Source organism: Scylla paramamosain, chromosome 3, assembly GCF_035594125.1.
Source record: "Scylla paramamosain isolate STU-SP2022 chromosome 3, ASM3559412v1, whole genome shotgun sequence".
NCBI lineage: Eukaryota > Metazoa > Arthropoda > Malacostraca > Decapoda > Portunidae > Scylla > Scylla paramamosain.
This window is the reverse complement of record NC_087153.1, coordinates 18,180,001-18,192,573: the sequence shown is the minus strand read 5'-3', so window position 1 is coordinate 18,192,573 and position 12,573 is coordinate 18,180,001. Positions and strand designations below refer to the sequence as shown.

Genomic DNA, 12,573 nt, shown 5'->3' with positions numbered 1-12,573 from the left:
ATTGAGAAATGTGCCTACCAGTGATAAAAGACACTGATTGATTATACATACTCTGTTATGGTGTCTACTGGCACATGATTTTTACAAAGAATAAATAAAATAATTTCTTGCTTAACAAGAATGAAAGTTGGAGGATCATCAGAGGATGATGGAGACTCATTGAAAACTTGTTTCCTACTTTCCCCAAAAAAATTTTCAGAGCATTTCTGGATGAATACATCAGTAATTCTATATAAAACCAAATTATCTGACACCAAGATCTAACAAGTACAAGAATCTACCTTTAATGTGAAGCTGCATGAGCATAATCAGGATAAAGCCACTGTCACCTCCTCCAAGAGTTGTGAGGGCGGCTCCTCTATCTTGCTGAATATCCTCAGTCCCTCTGTGTGCTGGTCATCCAAGAGCTTCTCCAGACACCACTTGATTCTCCTCAGGTCATAAGTAGCATGATTTTTGCCAAGTCTCCACTGTCCAAAACTAATAACATCTTCAGCTCCTAAAAAGATTATTACCTTCTGTTATGTCTGTATAGGAGAACATGAGTTAATGTGAACCTACATAAAATTACTGACATAGTCCCATCACTAGTCCCATCTAAACAGTGATAATATATAAGCAAGACAGAATGTATGCAAAATTATTCCTTACAAACAAAATGATTCCACAGCTTGAAGGTCTTATATACTGGTGATATATAAGTAAGCACATTTAAGTTAGCAAGGCCTCAGCTCATGGAAGTACAAAGGGTGAACGGGCTATGAGGGGTGAGGCCAGTGGTGGGTGACGAAGCTGCCACTCTCTCCCATCCACTACATTATTGAGGGCAGTGTCAGGCACACGGTATTTTTGTTTTCATTCTTCTATGCTGTTTACACTCAATGATGATATCAGTGCTTGTGAAATTAAACCATATTACTACATGAGAAAAGATCCTTAAACTAAATTTTATCTACAGAATTATATACCATTGAATAATACTAACTTATTATCTTGCCCACTTTGAACACCTTTATACAGTAAAATCCCTCTCATCCGGCATTTGAGTATCCGGCAACTTCAAGTATCCAGCACATTTTTCCCCGAGCCTTAAAATCAATAAAAAATCAATGTGTACTCATAAAATTGATTAAAATTCCTGCGTGAGGCATACTTTGTCCCCTTGCCACCTGAGCACACTGCTTCGCACCACCCGCGGCCCACTGCACTGTGTTTACTCAGTGACTCAGTCCCGCGTGTGCACTGTTTATTGCCTGACACCTTCATCATGCCTAAAGTTGTAGAAAAGAGGAAACGTGTTGTGCTTACACTTAAGCAGCTGATCAGATCAGCTGCTGATTAAGATTAGCTGATCTTTGTTATGGTAAGATGTGTGAGTGTAGGGTGGTGATTGTGGACATAATTTTACTTCTATTCAAGTATCCGGCACGTCGGCGGTCCCGTTGATAAGAGGGATTTTACTGTACCTTTATTACATACCTCCCCTCCTCCCACGGCTTTGCTGCACAAGTTTCTTCTTTCTCTCACCGCTACTCTGTCCACCTCTCAAATGCAAGAGTTAACCAGTATTCTCAATCGTTCATCCCTTTCTCTGTTAAACTCTGGAACTCCCTGCCTGCTTCTGTATTTCCACCTTCCTATGACTTGAACTTTTTCAAGAAGGAAGTTTCAAGACACATCCTGTAATTTTGACTACTGCTTTTGACTCTGTTCAGGGACCAGTAGCTCAGTGGGCCCTTTTTTTTATTTTTTGTTTTATTGCAGTTTTGTTGCCCTTGGCTAGTGCCCCTCCTACATAAAAAAAAAAAAAGAAAAAAAAATCCTATCTCAGCCCGCCTTAGCCCTCAACAACAATGACAACATTTTGCTTGGCTTCACCCTGTGCACCTCACTGCCCTTCCACCCTTCATACCTCTATGCCTCAGCTCCTGGTGTGCTGATTAAGATAGGTTTTTAGAGTGTGTAGGTACTCTGAAAGACACACCTCGCAGCAAGTTGATCCTCCGCCGAGCCACTGTGCGAAGCATTACGTAAAACTCGTGGTAGTCCATACCATGGGTGGCTCGCAGGAGCAACTGGCACTGCTCGGGCCACTCATCCATGCTGCTGCAGTCCTGGATAGCATACTCAACCTGAATAAAAGAAGACTCATGATATATGAGGAACAAGATTATAAAAAAACACTTGTAAACTGTTTAAATCATACACTAGGATGAACTCAGTGATGCTCTACATCCTCACCATCATCAAACATCTATAATCATCAAACATCTATAATCTTAATCTCATCAAACATCTATAATCTTAATCTCCTAACAGTTTAGTGAAGTTTTCATGAAAAGTCCCAAAGTTAAACATAATTATCTAACTCCCAGCAAACTTTACTACTTGACCTGTGAACCCCATAATGCCTGTGGCTGAGATGCACAGCTGGTCCACTATAATCTATGATGTCTAAAAAAAGATGTGCATAGAAAATCTGAATATTTTTGCTGCTGGTTCAAATGGATAATTTTTGACTTGTTCTCACCTGGTTAAGAGACTCAACCAGGAACTCCCAAGCTATGTGGATGTTTGTACCATTTAACCAGTTGTGGTTGATGGAGATTGTGTCTTCCTGCAAATATAACAATAGATTTATAATATATTACAAAATAACAAATCAACAATGTCCATGTATTTACTGCAATTAATTTCCTGTGAAAAATGAGGAAGGAATAGCTGAGACTACTTACAATGTTAAAGAACACTATACTCTGCTAAACAAGACATTATGATCACAGGTAACTCTACCTCATTATTCATAAGCCTTACTGAAGTCACAGTGTACTTTCACATAGACAAATGATCATAGTTATTTGTAACTTCCTATAACTCTATTAGATTACCACACTTACTAGATTCCAGACTTGATGGTACCATCCTGAGGGAACAAATATGGTCTGTCCCTGTTCTTGAATCACCTCCAGTCGGCCTGAGGCAGAGGCTGCTTTTGGGTACTTTGATGTGTCACTGATAAAAAGTTATGAAAAAGGATTAGCTGCCACATGGTGAAAGAAGGAAGTCTTACAATCTAATGTAATTGACTCTGAGGCATGATGATCATTTAGTCACTGTATTTTATGTCTTTCATATTAAGGATTCAATCTACAGCTAAAAATGTATCCTGCCTCAAAATAATTTTAGTGCCTCTATGATGCTTCAAAAAGGGGCATGACACTTTCACCTCAATATCTAACCTTAGTTCTGTGGAGTCAATGTCATACACAGGTGTGCCAAATGTGTCACGCAGGTATTGTTCCTCTCCTGGGGGATAAAACACCCATCTTTTACGTCCACAGATATTAGTGGACCAACTATAGGAGCGGAAGACATCAGCATGAAAAGGCGTCCTGAAACCAAATTATATTGATTACTTTTCTGAACTTGTGGAGAGCAGCTCAAATTATATTCCTAAATTAATACCATTAAAGATAAGAAATTACACAATTAAAATCCTTAGAGATAATTGCCAATCTAAGACATGCTTTATTATGAATTTGTTACAGGCTGGTAATCTTGCAATACTGATACAGCTGTGAATCATAAGTAGGGATGATATGCAATAAATGACATTCAGTACTGAGAGATCTCTAACTTGACATTACTGGATATCAGAATACAATTTCTGGAGTGACTGGCTCTGTGATATAGAAAGCATTGGTTTTTGTATCACCAGTCATGAAGGGGAAACTTGTTAAAAAAAATTACCTGCATTTTCATAATTTCTCTGTTCCCCTTAAATTCCTAACAGTGAACAACATTAATTTGGTTTTGCTTTTAAACCATATCCATCTTTGTAATGATATACAGGATAACAATTTGTCTCTTTAGTAAGAAAAAAAGAAAAAAAATAAAGGACAGGAATCCATACTTTCTCTCTCACAGATGGAGCACAGGGAGTGGGGAGGGGCAGCCACTCACCAGCTGCCCTTGGGTCCCAAGTACACAAACTGGTAGTCATCCTGGATATCCTCACGGACTTTCCAGAACTCATTGAGCCAGTCGGAAGCGAAGTATTGAAGAGTAGTGTAGGCACCATAGTCAGGATATGCTTGTACAAAATGCCAGTCCTAGAAAAAACAAGTCTTAATGTAACAAATCTATTTCAGTCTATGCAACGACAAACTTTTCATCAATACTGGTTTTCTATTCATCTTACTATCCAACTTTACCTTCAGATAAAGGCACAACTTTTTTCCTTCTGAAGACTCTCTGGCATTTTTCCAATACTGAATATATTCCTGCAGGGTGTAAGTCTTCTTCTCTTGAGAGTCATAGTGTTTCTGGTCACAGTTTGCTACCGGCACCTTGGCTTCACCTGCAGATGTAACCAAGGCCAGCTTTCAATATACATGACAGCTGGTGACACTTGATCTGTTTGTTTGTTACTAGAAAAAACACTGGTTAATATTATGGTGTTATCAGCAGTATTTTGGCTTCCTTCTCTTTATACCATCACTAATAATGCATGATACAACAAAAGCATCCACATGGACCAATGCAACTACATCCAGAGACTCATGAATTTATAGGTTAGGTTAAATTTAATTTCATGGAATTATGGGTTAGATTAAGCTGAGTTCATGAAATTACATCAGCTAGATTTCTGTGATTTTTGCTCATCCCTTCCAAAAAACCCCAGATTCTCTCGCCAGGCCCTGAAATCTGTTAAGTAGAAGGAAAGACAACATTCACCAAAACACCATGCCATGACAATTCATCAAGGGAATTATGGAAGTAACCTTTGTCTGTTAATTTTGAAACACTAAATATTTATTCCTGGGCAAACTATAATACCTTTAAAAAAATCAAGAGGGAAACAACAGTGAAATCAATGAACTGAACCGAACATAATCTAATAGTAGGATGGAAATGCTAATGTTATTTCAATCCCTCAATGAAATGGTGTCCTAGGTAATATTAATTTCATTGACTGATTGAGTTTATTTATTTTGTAGGGATTTAGGCATATGCATAAGCTCTTGAGGTGTGGTGGGGTAAGCAAAGAGACTGTCCCTTTCCACCTAGCATTGACGGGGCTAAGAATATTGTTAAGCAGGTGGTATAATGTATAAATAGAGTAGTACATGTGTTTTTAGGAGTAGTGATGTTTGCCAGGTGGTTTGTAAATGTGAGAGTGTGGGTGTGTGTGTCTAGCTGTGCGGCCTCCCTGCTGCTGAAGAGACAGACGCTGAAGAGGCCTCTGTCAGGTGTCTGCAGTAGTATAAGAGTGCTGACCTGAGGAGTGTGGAGGAAGTTATCCTGCTGACATTGAGGATCACCTGATGCTGGGGAAGTACAGCTGGGCAAAAGTCAGCGAGAAGTGTTGGTGCAGAAAGACAGTATGTTAGAGAGTTGTATAGTAAGCTTTCCTCTCCTGTACTTTGAGAGATGTGTCTGAGAACTATATAACCCTGCATTGTATTCTGCTCCTGCACTGGGCCTTGTATTGTGTCCTGTACTGGAAAATAAATGCGTCTCATGTATCCAAGTGCGTTCTTATCACCTCAGGGTACTGGTGCCAGAGTCTTGTAAGAATAGTAGCCTCGTGTTCACTGCCACCATGTAAGTAAATACTGCTGTATAATCGCCCTTCCCCATTTCCTGTGGCCTAAGGATGTACAGATGGCAAGGACAAGATGGGATTTGCAACAGTTGGTGTCAGCAGCCTTTGTGCAACAGACTGAGAGTGAGAGTTTTCTCTCATTCATTTCAATATAAATGATGTATGTATGAGTTTGTGGTGCTTTGTCTGCACCACCTTGTATGGGATTGCTGGCCTGTCATATAACTAGGTGGATGGTAGAAGTGTTAGTCTAGGTCATTTCATGCACCGAGATCATGCCTTTCTAATCTGCTGGCCCACTATGAATGGCTGCTCCAAGGGCTTGCTGGAGGAGGAAATGTGGATGTTTTGTACCTGGACTTTGCCAACACCTTTGACCGAGCTGATCACAGCATCCTGATCCACAAGCTGAAGGCCACGGGCAGTCATCTAGCTACCCACAATGGTACTCAGTGTCACAATGGCAGCTGAGTGCAGTGGATGCAAATTTAAGTGTTTTAGGATTTTATTGTGCAGTACCATAAGTAAGGTGACTTGGATGTACATTTCTTAAGATCACACAGCATTTTGCTGAAATAAATTTTGTGGTGAACAATTGGTGATGCCAGTACCCTTTGAGGATGAGGAAGAGGAGGTCTACCAACCACACCCTGGACCTTTCACTTCCAATTAAGGTGTATGGTTAGGTTAGTGTTCTTTAAGCGGGGGACAAGGGGGGGCTTTGCAGCCCTCAGTTAGGTTACGATAAATTAGGTTAGTGTCCTTAATGAGGGTACTAAGGGGAGCGAAGCCTTGGTTAGTTTTTTTTTTTATCGAATACTACATACTAAAGAAGTCAGCTGTGAAATTAATTAACTGAATTCATTTTATCCTAACCTAAAAGACCTTGCACGAAAACGCTAACACTACATCAATCCCTCACCGAAGTGGCGTGCCAGGTAGTCCACATCGGGCGTCCCGTCGGCAGCCACCCAGGCCCGCCGCGCCCGCCAACCTTCCGTGAACCTCGCCGAGAACACGCATGGTCTGTTCTTCTCTAAATACTCCCTGAAGAACTCATCGTAACTCAGGGGCTCTGTTACCCTGGGGAAGGCTGGCAGCGGAGCTGGGGCGTCGTGACATGGGCTACACTCCGCGCCAGACAGCTCAATCATCTGGGAGTGTCAACAAACGTCACCCGTGCACGTGCTCCCTCCTGGATTGACACACACACACACACACACACACACACACTCACACACGCGCCTCAATTTTTCCAACGGTGCACACTTATGTTTCTGTGTGCTCATCTAATTTCCGAAGTCTGGTTGAATATATCCATAAGTGTAAGAAAACCGTATAGTGAAATAATAATTGTCTGGTATATGTGCTGTAATGTTTATAACTAATTGACTGATTGGAGAATTAAGTATCTTTCCTGAGTCATAAATGCTAGAAAAGTGCAATATCAATTTGATTGGGAACTAAACGATAAAAATGCGAAATCATGGAGAAAATATACAATTTTCACGATAATAATCTTAAACATAAATACCATAGAAAATGAAAGTATCATTTGGGTAACTCATGTAAATTTTCTTCCTGACTTTTTTTTTTTTTTCTTTTTTTTCCATTAACTTACGTGTTTCTCCCTTTCTCTCCCTCCTTCTTCTAGTTGTTGGAATACACTACATATGCTTAAGCGCCACAGAAAGTAACATATTTTCATGATGAGAGCCACCAAAGATTGGAAACACACTGACCAGCCTGATTTAACTGCACAAATTTTTACTTGGTACAGTATTAGCTAACACTAACTACATCATAAAGGAAGGTTGTTATATGTAGGGGAGGAAACAAATGCAGTTATTGGCATGGGAATCTTGCATGAATTTGTTTGAGGGAGTACGTGCGGATGATGCTGGAGATGGATCTACCCGGCAGGAGAAAGAGAGGAAGACATGACAAGATTTATGAGTATAGTGAAAGACAAGCATGTGATTGGTGTGACTAAGGAAGATCTAAGAGAGGGTTTACAGATGCGGTGAAAGAAGACATACCTGTAATGAGTGTGACTGAGGGAGGCGTAGAAGACCAAGCGCGCTGGAGAAGGTTGATCTGTACTAATGGTGACCGTTTGTACTAATGGTGACCTCAAACGGAACAGCTGAAAGAAAGTATAGTGTTGTGTTGTGCATATATTAACTTACAGCCACTAATTTAGTTTTTATCGTTTCGTTCTTGGTATAAACAGTACCTGGGACGCGGCTCTTGTGTCTTCTTGTGTACCTGGGACGCGGCTCTTGTGTACAGCTGCGAATCGTGTCTGTGCGCGTATGTTATTCTTTTCATAAGTGGGCCATGAAGGAGTAAGGGTGAGAAAATAACCTTTAATCTTATCTGTTACGATGAGCTGAGATATCCTTCCTTACCTGACCTTGTGAAATATAAACAACAAATTCTTCCATAACATGTTAGAGGGGCGTGAGATGAACGATGACTCCCTGTCTTTTGCTATGAGAACAGCAATGACCTTAAATACTCCAGTTGGGAAACTTGTAAGCCACATGATATGCAGTGACGTCCTGCACATGCCCGAGCTGCTAGTTAATAATGTGCAAAATGCCATCATGTAATCTCTAACATCGAGATGCATTGTGTATAAAATAATGAACCTGATCTTAAATACACATGATATGTGTTAAAAGGTAAGCAATCAATGACCTCAACAGGATCTCTCTCTCTCTCTCTCTCTCTCTCTCTCTCTCTCTCTCTCTCTCTCTCTCTCTCTCTCTCTCTCATAAAAACCACACCATGCATATTGTAACAAGCAAACTACAGCGTAATTATCGAAGTGGTTGTTGGCGATTTGATGGGTCTGTTGCCAGTGGGGTTGATATTAGCGGAAAAGCCAAGATTCATATTATTTTATATTTAGATTTATATTATCGTTAATATAATATATATATATATATATATATATATATATATATATATATATATATATATATATATATATATATATATATATATATATATATATATATATATATATATATATATATATATATATATATATATATATATATATATATATATATACAGAAGTTGTTGTTGTACACGTATCTGTCTATGTAGTAATATTATTATTACTGTAATTGTAAACTTGATGTTTGATAACATGCCAACTTTTGGGGTCCCGACCGAGGCAAGTGGCTCCAGTCTGTGTAGGTAGTCGGCGGTGGGAGGCGGATGGGCCGCCTGTGGTAGTCCAGACTCATTTGGTGGGACCATATTCTAAAACAAATCTGTGACGCACCACCACTATTTCAAAACCCTCTAATTGAAGTGACATGGGTTTTTAAGACTTTTTACGCTTCAGACATTATGTGCTTCATCTTTCACTATTATAAACCAATCAAGCCAATCCTGTCACAAAATGGAGCCACAGGACGAAGCTTTCATATCCACTGTTTAGATATATCCGCCATTGCCTGGTTTAAGATTGATGAAGGTTTAAATAAGGCAAAAGGGCAGTCGTCCCCTCCACTGATCTGCCCCGATCGAGGCCGCCATCTTGGATATGTCAGCCTGTTCCAATATTATATTTTTGATTTTCTTCAAGTTGTTATTTCTGATTATAACAAAGATTTTATAGTTTCTAAAAATATTTAGTTACTTTTTAAGTGTTTTTCATGTCTGTTAAGTAAAACGTCGATGTTGGCGTTGTATTTTTGGCGGTATTTTTGGCTCTTTTTTCGCATTCGCTTAACTATTTTATTTTTTTTTATTTCAGTCTATATTAAGTTTCTATTGTTTCGGAAAAAAATTGCTTGTGTTTTTTTTAAGCATTTTTCACTCCTATTCAATCAAATGTGTGGACTATATAATTATTTTTAATCGTGGTACTGTTCCAACAATATATATATATATATATATATATATATATATATATATATATATATATATATATATATATATATATATATATATATATATATATATATATATATATATATATATATATATATATATATATATATATATATATATATATATATATATATATATATATATATATATTTTTTTTTTTTCAAAGAATTATTTCTGCTTCTAAATCACTCCAAATTGTTTGAAAAATGGTTAATATTTTTAAAAGTGTTTCTTATTCTTGTTAAGTCAAAATGGGTGTACATTTCAGTAGTTTTAATGGGGGTCAAGGTTCCAATAATCTGCAGATTATTCTCCTTAAATAACTTTTTTTTAATATTACTTAAGTTTGAAATCTCTTTATATTCCAGGTATTAATTAAAGTATGTAGTAGGTCAGAATTTATCAAGCATTCGGAAGTAGTTGCGTTTTTTCGAGGTGTCATTTTCAATATGAAATACATACGTAAATAACGGTCTTTATGACGTCATCAGCCTATCAGCCGTGACGTCATCACCAGGGCTGGAGGAAGATGCACAGGCAAAAGTAGTGAATTATTTTAGTTGATCACCTTCCTGTAAGTCAACCGCTGTCCTTCATATGGAAACTTACATGTCATCGAGTTAATCCACCAAGGATGACAAGAGGTGGAAGGCTGAGTGGGAAAAAGGGCATGTACTGGCCTTATCACTTTGTGGATCGAGTCTACACTGGTTGGGTCGTATTCTGATACACTTCTGAGTCGCACCTCCACTACTCTCTAAACATTCTAGTTGAATTTACACGGATTTTAATTTAAGACTGTTTTTAAGGTTCTAGTGACTGGTTAACAAGACTTCTACACTCAAAAGGCTCTAGTTGAAGTGCCACACGGGTTTTAAGGGTGTTTTTACAGTTCTTGTGACAGATTAACAGTATTTCTACTCTCAAAAGCCTCTCACACAAGGAAGGTATATATATGTAGAATCCCTCCTCTCACTCTCCCTATCCTTCCCAGCATCTCTCTTCCCTATTCGTCTTCCCTCGAGCCTTCTTGATTATTACTCTTAGGAACTTGTACAAGTAGCAGGCTTGTAGGTGAGCAAATGAGCATGCTGTGTGTATGGGGTAGTCTCACATGAGTATACGTACGTATGAATACTGTGTGAGTATGATTAGTTCGGCACCTGTGTGTGTTCCTCTGCTGAGTTTGACACAATGAGTTCGGTGAATACTTGCCTCGAATATACCTTGCTTATCATTTCGTGATTTGAGGTTGAGGTTATGTTTAATAAATCTGTGCGGGCCCCGGGAGTGGTTTGCCACCCCAAATTGAAATGTTACTTTAGAGTTCTGTCTTCCTAAAACATTTTTTTTTTTTTTGAGAAGCAAATATCAGATTAATTGATTCATTCATATTAATTAAAAAATAGCTGCAAAGTCCGAATACATGTTTGTTTTATTTCTTTTCAGTCGATATTTCCCAGAATGCGACAGTCCTCCGTGTGACCAAACCCGAGATAAATTGCCGGTAGAAAATTATCAGGAATAAATTTCTCGAGAAACTATATCGTGTGACCGCTCAGCCACGCGGTTTCGCCGCTCAGTGTGAGACAGGCCTTAATAACTTAATTTAACAATAACATTAACCTAACCTAACCTAAGCCACAAGCGGTTCAGCCACGTCCACCATCACCGCTTCCATGAACGCTCCATTCACACCCACCCTTTCCCCGCTCCCCAGCACAGCCCCACCCAGACCAAAGGTCAATCTCAAGGAAGGAAAAGAGTGCTTCAAAACACTTGTTCGTGAATTACAAAATGTTGGACTTGATGTACCTCATGATGCAATATAATTTTTTGCCATAATATCTGTGTACTTTAGCATTAGGAATCTAAATAATAACATTAAGACAAATAATAAAAAAAAAAAAAAAACATAAGTCATGCAAAGGTCAAAACAGAAAGCTAATGAAACTGACCACATGAATGATATGTAGCTTATTTTTTCACTAGGATTATATTACCTGTTTTCCTTTGTTGTTTATGTTATGATTAAGTGATTTATATTCAATAACAAATATTGAATATTTATGCTAACATTATGAATGGTGTGAACTTAATTTTTCTTTGTATTATGACTACTGTTTGCCATCATTATTATGCATATATTTGTGGTTACAATAGACCCTTTAATATTCCATTTATTCATCTAATTAGTAATGCATGTAGGTAATATGTAATGCAGTTGAAAAAAGGGGGGGAGGGGAAGAGATAACAGGCTCCAAGGATAGTCGAGTTCAAGTCAGTACTGTGAGTGGCGGGGAGGTGTGGCGTGGATGACGTCATCACCCCTGCTCCCCCGCGCTGGGCCCGCTCGGCTGGTTGACCAGTCTAGATGAACCTTGCCCAGACCTAACATGATCCTCCCACCACTGACAGCGACACTGACCACCACCACCACCACCACCACCACCACCACCACAACAATCATAATCATGAAGAAATACTGCAGCCACTGAAAAAATAAGTGTGCATCTCTCTCTCTCTCTCTGCCATTTTTAGTCTTCTGGGGGCTTTATGCGAAATGCTGTTTTGGTGCCCCTGTGTTGTGAAACTATAGTGGATGGATTCCCAGCCCTCCAAGGAAGTTCAGTCCACTCCTTTCACATTTAAATATTTCATTTGGTGGACTTTTAAAAAGAAAAAAAAGCTGAATTCGTAAATATGTTAGCCTACTTTCTTTAACATACACATATACACATGATACAGTAGCAGTGTCCCTTTAAGGTATACATCCAATTTCGAAATTACAAAATAAACAAATGTAACTGAGATAAAACTGAAAATGTGTAAAGTTTACGAGATCAGCCGACCCGCGGCTAGATAACATAGTCTGCCCGTGAAAGAGAGAGAGCGACCGAAAACTTTAGCTAGGTGTTATGAGAGAAGGCGAAAAGTAAAGAGCACAGACTATAAAGATTACCCTCAAAATTAACAGGTGAATTACACCTTCCATAATATATATCATATGTGAAGTTATTTTTTCCAAAGATATAAAAATGTGCAGGAATTAA

The 12,573-nt window shown here is 38.6% G+C and overlaps 1 protein-coding gene across 3 annotated transcripts in view; it reads right to left on the bottom strand.

Annotated features, from left to right (window-relative positions):
* The window catches only part of LOC135091988 (2-oxoglutarate and iron-dependent oxygenase JMJD4-like), a 41,722-nt gene that overhangs the window by 4,445 nt on the left and 24,704 nt on the right, over positions 1-12,573 (bottom strand). For 2 of the 3 annotated variants that reach the window (XM_063990105.1, XM_063990112.1), the window contains exons 2-10: positions 7,648-7,754; positions 6,531-6,762; positions 4,215-4,360; positions 3,964-4,112; positions 3,240-3,392; positions 2,898-3,012; positions 2,531-2,617; positions 1,985-2,132; positions 282-499 (exon numbers count right to left, since the gene is read on the bottom strand). In XM_063990105.1, coding sequence (XP_063846175.1) covers positions 309-499; positions 1,985-2,132; positions 2,531-2,617; positions 2,898-3,012; positions 3,240-3,392; positions 3,964-4,112; positions 4,215-4,360; positions 6,531-6,762 — 1,221 coding nt within the window. In that variant the 5' untranslated portion in view covers positions 7,648-7,754 and the 3' untranslated portion in view covers positions 282-308. Of the gene's footprint in view, positions 1-281; positions 500-1,984; positions 2,133-2,530; positions 2,618-2,897; positions 3,013-3,239; positions 3,393-3,963; positions 4,113-4,214; positions 4,361-6,530; positions 6,842-7,647; positions 7,755-12,573 lie in introns of those variants that run through there. The other variant, XM_063990097.1, reaches the window with a different exon arrangement.